The sequence below is a fragment of the Corvus hawaiiensis genome, chromosome 4 (genome assembly GCF_020740725.1).
Source record: "Corvus hawaiiensis isolate bCorHaw1 chromosome 4, bCorHaw1.pri.cur, whole genome shotgun sequence".
Classification (NCBI taxonomy): domain Eukaryota; kingdom Metazoa; phylum Chordata; class Aves; order Passeriformes; family Corvidae; genus Corvus; species Corvus hawaiiensis.
The window spans coordinates 18070882-18092164 of NC_063216.1; the positions used below are offsets into that span (position 1 = coordinate 18070882).

Consider the following 21283-nt stretch of genomic DNA (forward strand, 5'->3'; position numbering starts at 1 on the left):
AGACAAGCCAGCAGGGAAGGAGACTGGCCTGGATGAACAGGGAGCTTCTGACTGAACTCAAGGGGGAAAAAAAAAATTACCAGCTTTGGAATAAGGGGGAAGTGGCTCAGGAGGATTACAAGGGTATCATTAGGTTATGCAGGGAGAAAGTTAGAAAGGCCAAAGACCCAGGTAGAATTTAATCTGGCAAGTGCCACAAGAGATAACAAAAATTTTTTTTCCAAATGCATTAATACTAGAGAGCCAAGGAGACTCTCCATCCTTTACTGGATAAGAGGGGAAACACTGCCACCAAGGATGCGGAAAAGGCTGAGATACTTGATGACTTCTTTGCTTCAGTCTTTAACTGAAAGACCAGTTATTATCAGGGTGTCAAGCCCCCTGAGCTGGAAGATAGGGACAGGATAACCCCCTGTAGTCCAGGAGGAAACAGTGACCTGCTGCTCCACTTAAAAGTGCACAAGTCTACGGGGCTGGGTGGGATCCACTCAAGGAGACTGAGGGAGCAGGTGGACAAACTCACTGAGCTGCTCTCCATCATTTACTGGCAGCCCTTGTGAACTGGGAAAGTCCCAGAGGACTGGGGGTTAGCCAATGTGACACCCATCTACAAGAAGGCTGAAAGGAGGATCTGGAGAGCCACAGGCCCATGAGCCTGACCTTGATACCAAGGCAGACTATGGAACAGATCATAGTGAGCGTGACCAACCAGGGGGCCAAGCCCAGCCAGCACATGTTCATGAGAGGCAGGTCCTCCTTGACAAACCTGAGCCCACAAATTTCCTACTAAGTGTAACAGCATTACTGACGGTTTTCCATTCATCTTGGGCTACTGCTTATTGCATTTAGGGAGGCTGAATTGAAACGTGATGATGCTGCCATGTCTGGCTATTTGCTTTTCTGTTTGTGATCATTACTTAGGTACATCATTGATATTTTCTATTGCAAATTAACAGAGTCTGTAGATATTTTTTTCTGGACAGCTTCAGTAAGATGCCATCACATCTGTGGTTGCTTTGTGTACAGTGATCTGGGAATCAGTGGCTGTTAAAACTGCCATATCATTTCTTCCCTCAATCTGTTTATTTTTTTGTAGAAACTTGCTAATCTCATTCTCTCTTTGCTGTGGCTTGCTTTTAATGCATCTTATCCCATAGAGTGTCTATCCAGTATTTCATTACAGCTATACAAGAGGGTGTTTATACTCCTTTCTTTTATTTCAGGAGAAAATTTAGTTCTAAATCCACTGTAAGTGAATTGGATCTTGCAGGGTGCATTCTGGAAAGGTGAAGTTGTGATTAATACAGAAGATACAGTTAAGACAGGTGCCTTAAATGTCCTCTGCCTTCAGCTGCAGTATTTTATTGGTCTAATATACTACATTTACAATATTTGCTCTCTTCTTACCTCAAACATTCACACGTGCTCGGTCTGCCATCCTCTCTGGGTTCAGGAGGAGGAGCTCTAAAGCTGTTGGTAAAATACTAAAAACTAATTCCCCTAATTAAATAGGGGAATTTGCTGGTGGATTCATCCCTGGTGGGCACCACTCTGTGTTTCTATTTCTAGCAGACTGATTAGTCACCTGCTGAATGCTGTTATTGTCAAGTCTCACCTCTTCTACTCTCATTAGTAATGTAAATCTGGAGAAAATGGAGATCTTCAGCTGCTTTCTGGTGGGTGCCCAAAATATTTCTCTCAGGCTGCTTGTGATAGATGATATTTATTGTTCCAGACCCTTAGCAGCTACCTGGGTATACAGCAGTATTTTGCTGGACCTTGTCCTCTCCTCTCTGTTTTATTACTGAATTTGTAGCAAATTTACAAATACCCCCTCCGGTGTTTTGCAGTTCCAATGTCCACACATTTGCCTGAAAGGACATCACTAAACTCAAGGGTATTTGGTTTGCTCCCCTGAACACAACAGGGGCTGGTGCAAACACTTTTTCCAAGGCTGACCAGAGCTGTGTTGCTGCGTTTGTGCTGGATGTACATTCAAACATAGCTTTTGTGTAGTTTAATGCCATAAAGGAGTTGAAGTCTTGATAAAAATACACAAGAACAACAAGCAGTAATAAAACAAAGAAAGAAGTGAATTTGTTGCAGTGGGGATCCTGCAACACGCATATATCAAACCAGGAGTCCCGTGGAAAGGAAAAATATATATGGACAGACAGATTCTTGATAGCTGTTTCAGAGAGATGTTTATTTCTCCAGCCGCATGGCCGGAGCTCTGCCGAGGAACTGTTCCAGTCACGGGACCAAGGGTCCTTCTCCCCGCGCAGGGAACACAAACCAACCAATGGGAACGAGGCTGAGCAGGGACAGGGTAGCCCCGTGTCTGTGCCCTCAGGGCCCCTCTCCCAGGGCTACACGGCAGGGGAGGGACCCCAACACCTCACCCGTTTTATTTTAATAAAAGGAGAATGAAAACAACTGGATAAACATAACAAGAACAGTTTCAAAACAAAACAAGCCACCCTCCTGAGTCTTTAAATGTCCAAACAGATTCTCTGGAACATCTTAGGGCTGACAGAAGGGAGACAGAATTCTCTGAGCATGCTTTGTGGGGAAACTGAGGCAGGAGAAGGTTTAACTTCTTCCCTCCCCCTTTTCATCCCCCACTCGGCATTGGAAAGGGATTTTTGGGGAAACAATTGGCAAAAGCATGGTTTTGTGAGGGAAACCATGGATGAAAAAACGGATTGGGAATACACTGGGGGTAATAGGACATAGGGTAAAAGGGAAAGGTGGGATTAGGAAAGGGAAACTGTAGGGGGGGCTTACAATGGAGATACTGTTTAACATGACTACGATTTTTTGCATATATACTGCCTTTTACAGGAACACCATCAGGCCCAGTGACCTGCGATGCTTGTAACCCTTTTCTCCCTAGTACAATATTAAATTCCACCACTTCTCCATCTCCCAAGCTTGGGATGCATTTTTCAGGGTTATTCTTTTTAATAGCAGTTCTATGCACGAATATGTCTTGCTGGTTGTCACGCCTTGTTATAAAACCATAATTTTGCTTAACATTATACCATTTTACTATCCCTAAGGTCTTAGTTGCTATGATCTTTTCCTTTTTCCGAGTGGCTGCTGTTTTCTGTCTCGCTGCGTCTTTGCTCTCTCCTTCGGTCGCTCCCGTGTTGGAATTGTCGGGGCTGCTGGTGCCTGCGCGCTCTTCCCGGGGTCGCGTTCGGGGCTGTGCGGGCCGGGCCGGGCCACGCCGCTCAGTTCTCCGTGCGTCGCCTCCTCTGGTCGCAGCTTCGCTGCCGCTGCCGGGCGCTGCACCCACGTCTCGGCCGGGCCCCCGAGCGACGACCCCCCCGCGCCCTGCTCCAGCGCGTGTCTCGGCTGGGCGCGGCTCCGCTCCATCGCCATCGCCGCCCGCCGCCGCCCACGCGCCGCCCCTCTCGGTCGGGCGTTCACGGGGCTCGCACCACCACACACTGCACAGGACCGGGCGGGCACTGCCGGGTCCCGCCGCGCCTCGCTCCGCCACCGACACTGCGGCTCGCGTGGCTCCGCCCGCGCGCGGGAACTGCCTCGCTGCTGCTCGCAGAGCGCTCGGTGCACGTGGCCTGGGCCGCACGGTCCCTGCGCCACGCTTCCCTTCACCAGGACACAGCTGACATTGCTCAACAGTCTCGGTAACTAAATAATATTCACGAAAATATTCTTCCATCGGCATATATTTTGACTCCAGTATTAACTGTGTCCAAACGGTTTTCCAAAAGCCCTTGGTAATAATTAAATCCCAAGAAACATAGAAAAAGTTCTTAAACAACCATGCCAGGAAGTGTTTCAGTTCTTTTTGAGCTTGAATCAAGCTAAAATTTACAAATCGTTGTTCAAGAATCATTTTAAGTTTAAGATAAATGTCCATATGCGGCTCTGAGAGTCAAGAGTCTTCCCACGGTTCCTCCATAGTTCAGATATGGAATAGCAAAGCAAAACCAAGAAGAGGAATCCAAAGTTTCCAGGGTTTACTCACACAAATCAGTCGCTTAGGGATCGGGGATCGTTCTGCTCACAAATCTCCACCATTTGTTGCAGTGGGGATCCTGCAACACGCATATATCAAACCAGGAGTCCCGTGGAAAGGAAAAATATATATGGACAGACAGATTCTTGCTAGCTGTTTCAGAGAGATGTTTATTTCTCCAGCCGCATGGCCGGAGCTCTGCCGAGGAACTGTTCCAGTCACGGGACCAAGGGTCCTTCTCCCCGCGCAGGGAACACAAACCAACCAATGGGAACGAGGCTGAGCAGGGACAGGGTAGCCCCGTGTCTGTGCCCTCAGGGCCCCTCTCCCAGGGCTACACGGCAGGGGAGGGACCCCAACACCTCACCCGTTTTATTTTAATAAAAGGAGAATGAAAACAACTGGATAAACATAACAAGAACAGTTTCAAAACAAAACAAGCCACCCTCCTGAGTCTTTAAATGTCCAAACAGATTCTCTGGAACATCTTAGGGCTGACAGAAGGGAGACAGAACTCTGAGCATGCTTTGTGGGGAAACTGAGGCAGGAGAGGGTTTAACTTCTTCCCTCCCCCTTTTCATCCCCCACTCGGCATTGGAAAGGGATTTTTGGGGAAACAATTGGCAAAAGCATGGTTTTGTGAGGGAAACCATGGATGAAAAAACGGATTGGGAATACACAGGGGGTAATAGGACATAGAGTAAAAGGGAAAGGTGGGATTAGGAAAGGGAAACTGTAGGGGGGGCTTACAATGGAGATACTGTCTAACATGACTACGATTTTTTGCATATATACTGCCTTTTACAGGAACACCATCAGGCCCAGTGACCTGCGATGCTTGTAACCCTTTTCTCCCTAGTACAATATTAAATTCCACCACTTCTCCATCTCCCAAGCTTGGGATGCATTTTTCAGGGTTATTCTTTTTAATAGCAGTTCTATGCACGAATATGTCTTGCTGGTTGTCACATCTTGTTATAAAACCATAATTTTGCTTAACATTATACCATTTTACTATCCCTAAGATCTTAGTTACTATGATTTTTTCCTTTTTCCGAGTGGCTGCTGTTTTCTGTCTCGCTGCGTCTTTGTTCTCTCTTTCGGTCGCTCCCGTGTTGGAATTGTCGGAGCTGCTGGTGCCTGCGCGCTCTTCCCGGGGTCGCGTTCGGGGCTGTGCGGGCCGGGCCGGGCCACGCCGCTCAGTTCTCCGTGCGTCGCCTCCTCTGGTCGCAGCTTCGCTGCCGCTGCCGGGCGCTGCACCCACGTCTCGGCCGGGCCCCCGAGCGACGACCCCCCCGCGCCCTGCTCCAGCGCGCGTCTCGGCTGGGCACGGCTCCGTTCCATCGCCATCGCCGCCAGCCGCCGCCCGCGCGCCGCCCCTCTCGGCCGGGCGTTCACGGGGCTCGCTCCACCACGCACTGCACAGGACCGGGCAGGCACCGCCGGGTCCCGCCGCGCCTCGCTCCGCCACCGACACTGCGGCTCGCGTGGCTCCGCCCGCGCGCGGGAACTGCCTCGCTGCTGCTCGCAGAGCGCTCGGTGCACGTGGCCTGGGCCGCACGGTCCCTGCGCCACGCTTCCCTTCACCAGGACACAGCTGACATTGCTCAACAGTCTCAGTAACTAAATAATATTCACGAAAATATTCTTCCATCGGCATATATTTTGACTCTAGTATTAACTGTGTCCAAACGGTTTTCCAAAAGCCCTTGGTAATAATTAAATCCCAAGAAACATAGAAAAAGTTCTTAAACAACCATGCCAGGAAGTGTTTCAGTTCTTTTTGAGCTTGAATCAAGCTAAAATTTACAAATCGTTGTTCAAGAATCATTTTAAGTTTAAGATAAATGTCCATATGCGGCTCTGAGAGCCAAGAGTCTTCCCACGGTTCCTCCATAGTTTAGATACGGAATAGCAAAGCAAAACCAAGAAGAGGAATCCAAAGTTTCCAGGGTTTACTCACACAAATCAGTCGCTTAGGGATCGGGGATCGTTCTGCTCACAAATCTCCACCATTTGTTGCAGTGGGGATCCTGCAACACGCATATATCAAACCAGGAGTCCCGTGGAAAGGAAAAATATATATGGACAGACAGATTCTTGATAGCTGTTTCAGAGAGATGTTTATTTCTCCAGCCGCATGGCCGGAGCTCTGCCGAGGAACTGTTCCAGTCACGGGACCAAGGGTCCTTCTCCCCGCGCAGGGAACACAAACCAACCAATGGGAACGAGGCTGAGCAGGGACAGGGTAGCCCCGTGTCTGTGCCCTCAGGGCCCCTCTCCCAGGGCTACACGGCAGGGGAGGGACCCCAACATGAAGCTATACCATGGTGTACTTTCATTTAGCCCGTGAAGACTGGATGTTCATGACAAATTCTGGCTGATCTCAGGTGTACCAGATCCTCCAGCCGGCCCCAGGTGTGACTCCTCCAGCGCTGGGTCCCTTGCCACCCTCTGCTTTGCTACCCCAGCAGAGCTTTCCTTAAACCCAGACGGGGATTTTTAGTACCCAGAACTGCAGGAATGACAGTTGACTTGGCCACTAGAGGGCACAGCTATTGCTGGAAAATGCTGGGATCAACCAAAGCGTCTTGCCCAGCTTAAGGCACAAACCCACCTCTAACTAGTTTCTCTGCATGTTCTGAGGGGCAACAAAGAATTACATTGCAAATCCATTTTATTTAGTAGTATATGATGTATCTATAGATACACATATATTTGCTAATAGCTAGATCATCCCTTTGCACCCTCTTTCCTGTAATGTCCTGCTAATTTGCAGGCCTATCCAGCTTCATATGCTGAATCTCCTAATTACCTAGGTATTAGCTGTATCAATTAAATCCTAGAAGGGAAACAATAGCGAAGTCCTTATTCACATCCTCAGTTTATATTCTGTTTTTGAAACAACACCTGCATTTCTGCAATATGGACAACTATGTTTTTCTATAATCGTCTGATCACCTCTGGCTAAAACACTTGTTTTTACTTGGTACACTAAGATTTAGGCCTGGTGGTTCTAAAACCTTCTACAGAACTCATACTCTGAGAATTACACAGGTCTACTATAATTATGTAAAAACAATCCTAATTGCTTTCCGTGCAAACTGAGAATGTTACATTTCATTCTCTGATATCACTAAATGCATGCCCTTAAAAATTTTTTACAGTTCATTTCTTGCCATTTGTTATCACTGTTTGAACTGTCATGAAGATCATATGATCTTTTATAAGAATATCACTCAATAATGCACACTTTTTCCTATTAGGAATAATTTGCCAGCTTTCAGGGACTTCTGAATATCTGCTGTTACAGTTTGGAAAGTAGAGGATTGCAGGAATGCAGGATGATTTTTGACTTCATGTAAGTTGGTTTCCTGCACAATTCATGTTGTACCATCATTCAATCATTCAATTATCATCTATTTTGGGTTGTTTCCCTTTCTTCCTGTCTGTGGTTTTGCTATCAAGGAAATACCAGTGAAGCACAGTTATTCATGTAGGGCAGGAAGTCACTTTGCTCAGAGCAGGCTGCACTGAACGCATGTGAGCATGTGCTGATCCAGCGGCAGCAGACTGGTGGCAGTCCTTGCATGGTGGAGTTACAAGATCATCTGCAGAGGCAGCCCTGTGTTTGTTTCCTTTGTTTTATCCCTTCTGTGCTTGGAACAAGGGATCCTTAATGGTATTTCAATTTCAGCCTTTACCTTGTGCAGTGAGGTGTCCCTGTGCATTTTGCAATTCTTGTTTGGACACATTTTTTGTTTGTTACTTTCAAGCCCTGTGTTGGTTAACTTGGCTTTTAAATTTAGTAAGCAAGGCCATGAAAATGATAGGCAGTATTTTGCTGGAAAGCATCTGGGCAGAAAAGGGCCTGGTGGTTCCCTGGACCAGAAGCCAGCAGATGGCCCCACAGCCTGTGGAGCATGGCCTGCAAAGTCATGGGGAGTGATCCTCACCCACCACTCAGCACTGGTGAGACACACCTGGGGTGGGTGCTGCTTCTGGGATCCCGGGATGAGTGAGCCGTGTCCATACTGCAGCAGATCCAGCAAAGGGCCACTAAGGTGAGAAGGGGACTGGAGCACACGGTGCGTGAGGGGAGGCTGGGAGAGCTCTGCTGACTTTTCTTGGACTAGAGCCGGCTGGGGTGTCTGGTCAGGGTGTGCAAACACCTGACTGAAGGCGGGTGGGTAAAGGACACAAGCAAGACCCTCCTCTGTTCAATGCAGAGATGGCAGGAGACACAGTGGGCACAAATTGAGCTGTGGGAAGCTAGAATGAAAGGAATGGAGGTGAAACACTGGATCGGGTAGCCCAGAGCGGTTCTGCAGTCTCTGTGCTGGGACAAGGATGGTCACGAGTCCATCCATGGTGCTGCTGTGCATGGAAGGATCTGGGGAGAGGAGAGGGGTGTGGGACGCTACAGAGCAATATTTCTTTCAGGCAGCTGAGGGGGAATTGCAGTAAACCCTACATTTAGTGGCTGCACTGATAAAGGTGGGATTTTATGAATGTGCCAGCGTGTCTCGTGCAAGGGAAAGTCAGCCAGCCCTGATCACAGGGGCAAGGGGGAACGGTCATAGAATGAGGGACACCTGAATGTGGTGGCAAAGTCCTTCAGTGAGGTCCCTGGCTTATTAGGGAGTATTCCCTAATGAGTGAGTGAAGTATTTGGTCCAAAGAGTGTGTTTCCAAAGGAGCATTCCGTACTTAGGCCTTGGGGTGGGAGCAGGCAGCTCTATGGAAGGGTCAGCTCAGTTACTGTGGCAGCCCCAGAAGCAGCGTGAGCAGTGGGAATTCTTAGCAAAGGAGAAGAAAACAAAACCAGCCGTTTTCCTGCCACAGTCTAAAGTATCCCAACAGTGGGGTTTCAATTTCCTCTTTTTTTCTTTTTTTATTACTTTATAACTAACAGTTTGTTCGCAGTGGATCTGTGTGACCTTTGTATCACCTACTCAGTACAGATGAATGATGTCACATCCTCCCCGTTTTTTTTTCCACCTGTGCTCGGACTCCATTTCTCACCCTTCCTTTTTAGAAGAAGGAAGTGCCAGACCGTAGAGCTGTAGGCATGCTCACAGACTTTAATGTCTTAAATATCTTTTCCAGCTGAGCAGGGAATTCTGTGGTTTCTTGAAAGCAGGGACAGGTGAGTTTCCAGCCTTCTCTACAGCTCTATCTCTGTCCCACCAAGCTTGTGCCACATTGTCTTCTACAGCTTAAAAAATGATTTACAGGGTTCAGCAAGGTGGGGTGTGGAGAGTGGAGTGGTAGGTCTGTAAAAGGGTGGGTTGGTATTTGCTGCCTGTAGCACTGGCAGCACACGCTGGCATTTCTGTGTGGGAGGAGAAAACCTTCTGGGGATCCAGAACCGATCATTTGTGTATCGGCTTCCTCTCCTCTGTTGCCCAAGTCCCAGTGCATCTGACAAGCCATTTTCAGGGCACATGAGAAGCTCCATATGTGACCCCCACACAGTGATCAAGGGGAGAATGAGTTTTGTCATCAGGATTGTGCCAGCTGGGTTCTTTGTCCTGTTCCCTGCTTGATTGGTTTCCTCCTGCCAGAGTTTCTTGAATATGTCTTTTATGTTCAGAATGACGGCAAGTTCTAGAGGGCAACAGATGAGGTCTCTAATGGTGTTCCCAGGGTTTGTTGTGCACTGCGGTGAAGGTGGGACACACCTGTGAAGAAAGACTCATACTGTGATGCCTTGTCTGTCAGGTTTTTTCTTTCCTTCCCTTCAGGGTGTCTCAGGAGAGCAGGCTCTGGCTGGAGAGAGAATGCTCAGGATGCCCAGCTGCCTCCTAAAGCTGACCAGGGTGGTGCTGAGCCACAAGCCCTGGGCTCTGTTTATACTCATCTTTATATTCGTATCCTTCGCCTACATCAAGTTGCACTTGGGCATCTGGGAGGACCTAAAGAGCAGAGGCCACCCCTACGGCTTGTCAGCTGAAATCAGCTGTGCTCACTATGTGCCTTCTTCCCTCAACATTGCTGCTGGGCCCTCTCCTTCCACAGGGAATGTGTTTTTTGTGGAGACATCAGAGCAAACTACCCCAAGTTACCTGTTCTCGTGCTCTGTGGAGTCAGCAGCCAGGGCACACCCTGGGTCAAGAGTCAAGGTGCTCATGAAAGGTGTGGCCAAAGGCGGTGTGACCTCCTTACCCAAGCACTGGGCTTTCTCCTTGCTGAGCTGCTTCCCCAACGTGGAAATCCAGCCCCTGGACTTGACAGAGCTCTTTTCTGGAACGCCTCTGGCACAGTGGTACTTGTGGCCTCTGAGGCACTGGGAGCCTCATTATTTTGCCGTCCTGTCTGATGCCTGCAGGATTGTCCTCATGTGGAAATTTGGTGGCATCTACCTGGATACAGACTTCATTGTGCTTAAGAACTTGCAGAACCTCACCAATGCCCTTGGGATCCAGAGTGAAGACGTACTGAATGGGGCCTTTCTCTCCTTTAAGCCCAAGCACGAGTTCATGGAACTTTGCATGCAGGACTTTGTGCAGAACTACAATGGCTGGGTCTGGGGGCGCCAGGGCCCAGAGCTCCTAACTCGTGTCTTCAAGAAATGGTGCTCCCTCAGAACTATCAAGACCATGAGCTGCAAAGGTGTGAGTGCTCTTGCCCCAGAAGCTGTGTATCCTATTCCCTGGCAGGACTGGAAGAAGCTGTTTGAGGCAGGCAGTACCTTGGAGCTTCGCAAACTCCTTGAGAACAGCTATGCAGTGCACATATGGAACAAACTGAGCCACGGGACCAAGTTAGAGATCCCATCCCAGGCTCCGCTGGCTCAGCTCTATTCCCAGTTCTGCCCCGCCACCTATGCAAAGATGAAGCAGGACTCTGAAGAGTGGGCAAGGCGTGCAGTGTGACCTGTGGGCCCTTGGCTGCAGGGATGCTCCCCAGACTGAAGGAAGCCGAGTGCCTTTGACCTTCCCCAGAGTTGGTTTCTAGACCCCAGCTCAGGTTTTCTGTGTGATGCCTCTGTGCTTTTGTACCATTCCTGATACCTGCCTCAGATCCTTTGTGTTTCATTTACATTTACAGCAGAACCTGTACGTTCCTTTCACTGGAATATTGAGCCCCTTGTGGACGTCCAGAGGGAGACATGTCCACATCAGTCAAAGGACCAAGTCCAGGACTCAGACCAGTGTCCCCAGCGTCAAAAATAAGATCACAGAAGCATGTGAAGGTTGGAAAAGACCTCCAAGATCATTGAGTCCAACCTTTAATTCAGTATCACCACACCCACTAGTCATTATCCCAAAGTGCCCTGTGTACTCTTTTTTTGGAGCACTTCCACGGATGGTGACTCCACCACTTCCCCGGGGAGCTTGTGGCACACAGTGCTGAAGCATGCTGACATTTTTCCTCACATCCAAGCTGAACCTACCTTGGTGCAGGGAGTGCTGCATCCAGCCCTGAGATCCAGCACAGGAAGGACAGGGAGCTGCTGGAGCCAGTCCAGAGCAGGGACACCAAGGGGAGCAGAGGGATGGAGCAGCTCTGCTGGGAGGAAAGGCTGAGGGAACTGGGATTGTTCAGCCTGGAGAAGAGAAGGCTTTGGGGTGACCTCATTGTGGCCTTGCAGTGCCTGAAGGGAGCCCACAGGAAAGATGGAGAGAGACTCTTGGCAAGGGGGAATGGCTTCACACTGACAGAGAGCAGGTTTAGATTGCATATGAGGCAGAAATTGTTCCCAGTGAGGGTGCTGAGGCCCTGGTGCACGTTGCCCAGAGAAGCTGTGGCTGCCCCATTCCTGGCAGTGTTCAAGGCCAGGCTGGATGGGACTCTGAGACACCTGGGATAATAGTGGAAGGTGTCCCTGCCCATGGCAGGAGCGGTGGAACGAGATGATCTTTACCGTCCCTTCCAACCCAAACCCTTCTTTTCGTTTCCCCTCATCCTGTCCCTTGTTCCCTGGGTGCAGAGCCTGACACCCCCCTGGCTGCACCCTCCTGTCAGGGAGTTGTAGAGAGGGAGAGGGTCCCCCCCGAGCCTCTTCTCCTCCAGGTTAAACACCCCCAGCTCCCTGAGCCGCTCCTCATCAGACTTGTGCTCCAGCCCCTTCCCCAGCTCCGTTCCCTTCCCCAGACTCACTCCAGCCCCTCAGTGTCCATCTTGCAGTGACAGGCCCAGAACAGGACACAGCACTTGGGGTGAGGCCTCACCAGTGCCCATGACAGGGGACAGCCACTGCCCTGGTCCTGCTGGCCACACTGTTGCTGACCCAACCCAGGAGCCACTGGCCTTCTTGCCCATCTGGGCACACGCTGTGGACCAGCAGCCCCAGGCCCTTTCCTCTGGGGCTCCTTCCAGCCGCTCTTCCCCAGCCTGGTGCTGCTGGGGGTTGTTGTGACCCAGGGGCAGGACCCAGCACTTGGCCTTGTTGAACCTCAAAGATATGAAACAGGACTGGCCCTGAAAGTGGGCCCAGGGGCACAGCACCAGTGACCCACTGCCAGCTGGATGAACTCCACCACCACTCTCTGTGCTTGGCCATCCAGGCAGCTTTTCCTCAGCAAACGGGGAACCTGTTAAAGCCGTGGGCTGCCAGCACAATGCTCTCCAGGAGAACACTGTGGGAGACAGTGATCAAAGGCTTTACTGAAGGCCCAGGTACACAACACCCACAGCCTTTCCCCATCCATGAGGTGTTCATTGGAGGAGATTGGGTCAGCCAAGCAGGACCTGCTTGAACCCATGCTGACTGGGCCTGATGCCCCAGTGGTGCAGCACACATCGTGTGATTGCACTCAAGGTAATCTGTTCCATGCCCTTCTGTTACTGCAGGGATTACTGTAACAAGCATATATCAAACCAGGAGTCCCATGGAAAGGAAATATATATGGATGCATTCTTGGTAGATGTTTCAGAGATGTTTATTTCTCCAGCCGCACAGCTGGGGCTCTGCTCAGGAACTGCCCCCAGTCACGGGACCCGAGGGCCCTTGGTCACACAGGGAAACACAAACCAACCAATGGGAAATGAGGCTGACCAGGGGCAGGGAAAGGCCGTGTCTCCCCCCCAGGGCCCATCTCCCAGGGCTCTACGGCAGGGGGAGAGACCCCAACATCTCACCCGTTTTATTTTAATAAAGGATAATGAAAACAACTGGATAAACATAACAAGAACAGTTTCAAGTCAAAACAAGCCACCCTCCTGACTCTTTAAATGTCCAAACAGATTCTGTGGAACATCTTAGGGCTGACAATGGGGAGACAGAAGTCTCTGGGCATGCTTTGTGTTGAAACTGAGGCAGGAGAAGGTTTAATTTCTTCCCTCCCCCGTTTCATCCCCCCCTTGGCATCGGAGAGGAATTGTAGGGAAATGGAATTGTATAGGGAAGCCATGGGGTGAAAAATGGATTAGGAATAAACTGGGGATGGGGTGAATTTAGGAAGGGGTTCATATTGGGTATAGGGCAAAAGGGGAAAGTAGGTTGGGGGTAGGGAAGCTGCTGGGATGGATATTGTTTATAATTTTGTGCATAACGGCTGCCTTTGACATGAATACCTCTAGGCCCAGTAACATTTGCTGCTTGTAAACCCTTCTTTCCTTGCACTATATCAAATTGTACAACTTCCCCATCTCCTACACTTTGCAGGTCATTTTTAGGGTTATTCCTTTTAATGGCAGTGTTATGGATGAATAAATCTTCCCCTGTATCATCTCGTGTTATAAATCCATAGTTGTTTTTTTACGTTGTACTGTTTCACAGTTCCTGTGATTTTCGTTGCTATAACGCCTCCTATCACGTGCTTGCGTGTTCGTCGTGGCTGCTGGTCCCGCGTGGCCACCGCCTCGCCGACTCCGGCGTCTCGGCCGGGCCCCCGCGTTGCGGCTGCTCCACGCTCTCCGAGCGGCGCTGCTCCGGCGCGTGTCTGGGCTCTGCGCGGCCCCGCGTTGCCATCGCCGCTGGCTCCATGCCCTGTGAGCGGTTCCGCTCCACCAGCTCCACGCTGCCTTGAGCGTGGCCCCGTTTCGGCTCGGCTCAGCGCTGCACGGTTTCTCGTGTCGCTGTGGAAACCGCCGCTTCTCCCTCCGCAGGGCTCTCCGAGCCGTGCGCTCAGAGCGGGCTGCCACGCCGATGCCCGGTTCCTGGCTGCTCCTGGCCCGCGGCGCCTGTGGCATCGCTCCCTCACTCGCGGCCGCGTGGCCGGGGACCCCAAGACAGGGATGGGGTCCACGATAAGGCGCGCACTCCCGAGGGGGCCGGGCGCATCCAGCACAGGCACCTCCGCCAGCACGGCTGCAGTCACGTGCCACAGGGATGGCGGCCGTGCGGCCTCGGCCATGGGATAAGTATGATCCTCTGCTTTAGGGGCAATGGGACCATACAAATGCTCTTCAAGAGCTTCCCTGATTATAAGGTATGCACGGAAAGCTTCTCTTTGATCCCTTACCTTATCCCAGATCTCATCCCAGAAACACCCCTCACAAGATCCAGGAGGTTTGATATCAAAAAGTAAGTCTCGAGAAATATAGGAGAACCTTTTGAAAAGCCAGATAAAAAAATGTTCTAAATCTCCCAGTTGCATTACTTTTTTGTTTTGTTGTTCAAGGATTCCTTTTACTTCTAGATACATTTTTTTCTGTGGCTCAGAGAGCCCCATTTCCCACGATTCTTCCATAGTCCAGAGAGAATATCCAAACCAACATGAGAAGAGAGAGGTCTAGAGTGGTTATTTTACTCACAAATTTTCCTCACGGATCGGTGTCTTGCCCGCATTCCTCCACCAGTTTGTTACAGTGGGGATTACTGTAACAAGCATATATCAAACCAGGAGTCCTGTGGAAAGGAAATATATATGGATGGATTCTTGGTAGATGTTTCAGAGATGTTTATTTCTCCATCCGCACAGCCGGGGCTCTGCTCAGGAACTGCCCCCAGTCACGGGACCTGAGGGACCTTGGCCACACAGGGAAACACAAACCAATGGGAAATGAGGCTGACCAGGGGCAGGGAAACCCCGTGCCTCCCCCCCAGGGCCATCTCCCAGGGCTCCATGGTAGGGGGAGAGACCCCAACACCCTTCCCTGGCACTGAGGTCAGGCTGACAGGCCTGTGGTTCTCCCAGTTGTCCTTCCAAGCCTTCTCACAGATGGGTGTCACGTTGGCCCACATCCAGTCACCCAGGAGCTCTCCAGTTAACCAGGACTGCTGATAAGCGATGGAGAGTGGAGTTTTGTGAGCTGCTTCACCAGCTCCCTCCATAGCCTTAGGGGGAAGGATGGCATCTCCCTAGACTTGTGCATGTCTAGGCAGCACAGCAGCTCACTAACAACTTCCTCCTGCAGTGTGGGGACTTCATTCTGCTCCCTGTTTCTGTCTTCCAGCTCAGCGGGCTGGATATCCTGAGGATAACTGGGCTTTTGGTTAAAGGCTGAGGTCAAGAAGGCATTGAGTACCTCAGCCCTTTCCTCATCCCTGGAGGCAATGTTCCCACCCCAGCATGCAATAAAGGATGGAGAATCTCCTTGGTCTCCTTTTGTTATTAAGGTGTTTGAAAAGCATTTTTTTCTTAACTTTTATGCTGGGGGCAGATTGACTTCTAGCTGGAGTTTTACTTTTCTCGTTTTCTCTCTGGTTAAGCTCATGACATCCTTGTAGTCTTGCTGAGTTGCCTGCCCCTTCTTCCAGAGCTGCTAAACTCTCTGTTCTTCCCTGAATCCCAGTGGAAGCTTGCTGTTCAGCCAGGCCAGCCTTCCCTGAACCAGTTTACAGCACACTGGGAAGAGCTCCTACTCTGCCTATAAGACCTCCTTCCTGAGGAATGTCCAGCCTTCCTGGGCCCCTTGGCCCCTCAGGACTGCCTCCCAAGGGATTCTCTCAACCAGTGTCCTGAACAGACCAAAGCCTGTCCTCCAGAAGTCCAAGGTGCTGACCCCTTTCCTTCCTTCCTTCCACCCTCCCTCCCTTCACGGAGAATTGAAACCAAATCATGTCGAGGTCACTGTGCCCAAGACGGCCTCTGGCAACCCCACCTCCAATCAGTGCTCCTCTGTTTGCAAAGTGCACATCCCATGGGACACCTCCCCTGCTGGGCTCGCCTGCCAGTTGTATCAGGAAGTTCTCTTCCGCATGCTCCAGGAACCTCCTAGAGTGTCTCCTGTCTGCTGGGTTGGATTCCAGCAGACACCTGGTAAGTAGAAGATGTCACTGAGAATGTAGGCAGTGGATGATGGGGGGTCATCCATCTACCCCTTAGGCAAGTCCTTGCTCACCACTCAGCACTGCTGAGACACACCTGGGGTGGGTGCTGCTTCTGGGATCCCGGGATGAGTGAGCCGTGTCCGTACTGCAGCAGATCCAGCAAAGGGCCACTAAGGTGAGAAGGGGACTGGAGCACACGGTGCGTGAGGGGAGGCTGGGAGAGCTCTGCTGACTTTTCTTGGACTAGAGCCGGCTGGGGTGTCTGGTCAGGGTGTGCAAACACCTGACTGAAGGCAGGTGGGTAAAGGACACAAGCAAGACTCTCCTCTATTCAATGCAGAGATGGGAGGAGACACAGTGGGCACAAATTGAGCTGTGGGAAGCTAGAATGAAAGGAATGGAGGTGAAACACTGGAGCGGGTAGCCCAGAGTGGTTCTGCAGTCTCTGTGCTGGGACAAGGATGGTCACGAGTCCATCCATGGTGCTGCTGTGCATGGAAGGATCTGGGGAGAGGAGAGGGGTGTGGGATGCTACAGAGCAATATTTCTTTCAGGCAGCTGAGGGGGAATTGCAGTAAACCCACATTTAGTGGCTGCACTGATAAAGGTGGGATTTTATGAATGTGCCAGCGTGTCTCGTGCAAGGGAAAGTCAGCCAGCCCTGATCACAGGGGCAAGGGGGAAGAGTCATAGAATGAGGGACACCTGAACGTGGTGGCAAAGTCCTTCAGTGAGGTCCCTGGCTTATTAGGGGGTATTCCCTAATGAATGAGTGAAGTGTTTGGTCCAAAGAGTGTGTTTCCAAAGGAGCATTCCGTACTTTGGCCTTGGGGTGGGAGCAGGCAGCTCTATGGAAGGGTCAGCTCAGTTACTGTGGCAGCCCCAGAAGCAGCGCGAGCACTGGGAATTCTTAGCAAAGGAGAAGAAAACAAAACCAGCCGTTTTCCTGCCACAGTCTAAAGTGTAGTGGCAATGGGGTCTGAATTTCCGCCGTTTTTTTCACTATTTCTTTATGATTATATTGGTCCTTTGCAGGACTACGTACATGCTCTTTATGAGCTACTCACTGGCTCAATGCGTGATGTCACATCCTTCTTTATTGTCTTTTTCCACGTATTCAGACTTTTTCTCTCTTCATTTCAGAAGAAGGAAGTGCCAGACCATAGAGTTGCAGGCACTCTCACAGACCCCAACCTCTTAAAACTCTTCTCCAGCTGAGCAGTGTATTCTGACGTGTCTTGAAGTCAGGGACCGGTGAGTAGTGTTTGCAGTTTCTATGGAATGGTGCTTGTGATTTCAGAGGAAGAGGGAGAGCCAGGCTTCCTGTGTTTGTTTTGTCAAAGAAATGCACTGGCTAATGCAGTGTCTAAAGCATTGTCTTACCTGCTCCACAAGCAGAAATGTATTTCTGACTTCACAGAGATGTGACGGTAGTAAAGTTCTGTCTTTTGCTCAAAATGCGCCAGTAACATTGAACCTTGCTTGTGGTTAGAGTGGCGCTTTCCTGCCCCTCTAGGGCACAGGAACTTCCCCCCAAGCCTCTACCGCTTTCTCTTCTTGCGCCTGCAAGGCAAACAATGATTTACAGGGTTCAACAGCTGCAGTGTGGAGGGTGGGGAATGGAAAGGGTCTGTAAAAGACAGGGTGGGTTGGTTTTTGCTGCCTACAACACCGGCAGCACACGCTGGCATTTCTGTGTGGGAGGAGAAAACCTTCTGGGGATCCAGAGCTGATGCTTTGTCTGTCGGCTGCCTCTCCTCTGTCCCCCGGCCCCAGTGCCTGGTGCACACTGGTGGCTCCATGCTCTGACATTTGGATGCCTCCCAGGGTGGCTGACAAGTCGTTAATGGCCACGGGGAAGCTCCGTATGTGACACAGGCACAGTGATCGAGGGGCAGTGACAAATGGGGCTGTGTCAGCTGGGTTCTCTATCCCATTCCCTGCCTCTTTGCTTACAGCTGTTGGATTAAAGCTTTTCCTGTTTCCCAAACCTTTCTGTCCTGGAGCGTGGGGCTTTGGAGATGGAGCTCAGGGAGGCAGGAGAAATGATGGAATCCTTTAGGATGGAAGGGACCTTTGAGACGCCTGGCTCCAGCCCCAAAGCTCTCTCTGCCCAGTCCACCAGTAAGCCTAAGTGCCACACCTACACGTCTGTCAAATACCTCCAGGGATGGTGGCTCCACCACTTTCCCGGGCAGCCTCTGCCAAGGCCTGGTAACTCTTCCAGGAGTAGAATTCTGAGTAATGTCCACTCTAACCTCCCTTGGCACAACTTGAGGCCATTTCCTCTGGTCCTTAATGCCACAACCTTCCTCTCTGCTTCTTCATGTGCTCTTGCCCGTGGGCCTTTGGGGCTCGGTTGTGGGCACGGGAGGTGCTGCTTCTACTGCCCTTCACTTTAAGGAGAGGCAAGGGCAGCAGTGCTGATGCTAACGCTGAGGATGGAGCTAGACTGACTTATCTGTTTGTTGCTGCCTCATTAATAATCTCTTCCTCTCCATCCCTCCCTTTTGCCAGAAGAAGAGAGGAAGTAAGGGTAGGAGGGATTGCCTGTCCACCACCAGGATCCACTGGCAGAGCTGAGCAGGTCAGAGCCAGCGTGGCCCGTGCAGGGTTGGGAAGCAGCCTTGGAACCCCCTTAACTAAGGCAGTTCTTGTCCTTCTTTGTCTGCATCTGCCTCCAGAGCTGCCTTGTATCCATTCCTTTCCCACTCTCCATCCATCCTGCCAGGCTATAATGCCATGAACAATGAGCCAGGCTCTCAGCAGTGGGGCAGGTGGTTGGTTTAGAAAGGCAGCAGCTGCCAGGTCAGCAACCTGGGAGACTGAGGCTTGTGTTTGCTTTGGGGGAAGAGCACGCTGTGTATCAGGAGAAAACAACTCCCCTCACGACCAACACCTGTCCCTGGGCAGTGTCTGTTGACAGGGCTCCAGGAGTGGTCATAAGGAGCATTCCTATTTCCTCCTGCCAGGGGCTTTGCGTACGTGTCCCATGTCTCGTGTTCACAGGGACCTGAAGTTCTAGAGGTGACAGATGAGGTCTCTAATGGTGTTCCCAGGGTTTGTTATTCACTGCGGTGAAGGTGGGACACACCTGTGAAGGAAGGCTCATACTGCGCTGCCTCGCCTGTCAGGGTTTTTCTCTTCTTTCCTTCCTTTCAGATCATGATGGCTGTCTCGGGAGAGCAGGCTCCGGCTGGAGAGAGAATGCTCAGGATGCCCAGCTGCCTCCTAAAGCTGACCAGGGTGGTGCTGAGCCACAAGCCCTGGGCTCTGTTTATCCTCATCGTTACATTCGTATCCTTTGTCTACCACAAGTTGCACTGGGGCATCTGGGAGGACCCAAACAGCAGAGGCCACCCCTACGGCTTGTCAGATGAAATCAGCTGTGCTCACTATGTGCCTTCTTCCCTCAACATTGCTGCTGGGCCCTCTCCTTCCACAGGGAATGTGTTTTTTGTGGAGACATCAGAGCAAACTACCCCAAGTTACCTGTTCTCATGCTCTGTGGAGTCAGCAGCCAGGGCACACCCTGGGTCAAGGGTCACGGTCCTCATGAAAGGCATGGCCAAAGGGAACACCTCCTTACCCAAGCACTGGGCTTTCTCCTTGCTGAGCTGCTTCCCCAACGTGGAAATCCAGCCCCTGGACTTGACAGAGCTCTTTTCTGGAACGCCTCTGGCACAGTGGTACTTGCAGCCTCAGCGCTACCAGGAGCCTCATTTTTTAGCCGTTCTGTCTGATGCCTGCAGGATTGTCCTCATGTGGAAATTTGGTGGCATCTACCTGGATACAGACTTCATTGTGCTTAAGAACTTGCAGAACCTCACCAATGCCCTTGGGATCCAGGGTGATGATGTGCTGAATGGGGCTTTTCTGTCCTTTAAGCCCAAGCACGAGTTCATGGAACTTTGCATGCAGGACTTTGTGCAGAACTACAATGGCTGGGTCTGGGGGCACCAGGGCCCAGAGCTTCTATCTCGTGTCTTCAAGAAATGGTGCTCCCTCAGAACTATCAAGACCATGAGCTGCAAAGGTGTGAGTGCTCTTGCCCCAGAAGCTGTGTATCCTATTCCGTGGCAGAACTGGAAGAAGCTGTTTGAGGCAGTCAGTGACTTGGAGCTTCACAAACTCCTTGAGCACAGCTATGCAGTGCACATATGGAACAAACTGAGCCACGGGACCAAGTTAGAGATCCCATCCCAGGCTCTGCTGGCTCAGCTCTATTCCCAGTTCTGCCCCGCCACCTATGCAAAGATGAAACAGGACTCTGAAGAGTGGGCAAGGCGTGCAGTGTGACCTGTGGGCCCTTGGCTGCAGGGATGCTCCCCAGACTGAAGGAAGCTGAGTGCCTTTGACCTTCCCCAGAGTTGGTTTCTAGACCCCAGCTCAGGTTTTCTGTGTGGCGCCTCTGTGCTTTTGTACCATTCCTGATACCTGCCTCAGATCCTTTGTGTTTCATTTACATTTACAGCAGAACCTGTACGTTCCTTTCACTGGAATATTGAGCCCCTTGTGGACGTCCAGAGGGAGACATGTCCACATCAGTCAAAGGACCAAGTCCAGGACTCAGACCAGTGTCCCCAGCGTCAAAAATAAGATCACAGAAGCACGTGAAGGTTGGAAAAGACCTCCAAGATCATTGAGTCCAGCCTTTAATTCAGTATCACCACACCCACTAGTCATTATCCCAAAGTGCCCTGTGTACTCATTTTTTGGAGCACTTCCACGGATGGTGACTCCACCACTTCCCCGGGGAGCTTGTGGCACACAGTGCTGAAGCATGCTGACATTTTTCCTCACATCCAAGCTGAACCTACCTTGGTGCAGGGAGTGCTGCATCCAGCCCTGGGATCCAGCACAGGAAGGACAGGGAGCTGCTGGAGCCAGTCCAGAGCAGGGACACCAAGGGGAGCAGAGGGATGGAGCAGCTCTGCTGGGAGGAAAGGCTGAGGGAACTGGGATTGTTCAGCCTGGAGAAGAGAAGGCTTTGGGGTGACCTCATTGTGGCCTTGCAGTGCCTGAAGGGAGCCCACAGGAAAGATGGAGAGAGACTCTTGGCAAGGGCCTGGAGTGACAGGGCGAGGGGGAATGGCTTCACACTGACGAGAGCAGGTTTAGATTGCATA

At 51.0% G+C, this 21283-nt stretch overlaps 1 protein-coding gene across 14 annotated transcripts in view; it reads left to right on the plus strand.

The window, feature by feature from the left end:
* Window positions 1-20707, plus strand: part of LOC125324884 (lactosylceramide 4-alpha-galactosyltransferase-like) — a 34813-nt gene extending 14106 nt beyond the window's left edge. For 5 of the 14 annotated variants that reach the window (XM_048301367.1, XM_048301366.1, XM_048301369.1 and 2 more), the window contains one exon: window positions 19317-20707. In XM_048301367.1, coding sequence (XP_048157324.1) covers window positions 19317-20453 — 1137 coding nt within the window. In that variant the 3' untranslated portion in view covers window positions 20454-20707. The other 9 variants (XM_048301372.1, XM_048301374.1, XM_048301378.1 and 6 more) reach the window with 9 other exon arrangements.
* The last annotated feature ends 576 nt before the right edge of the window (window positions 20708-21283 follow it).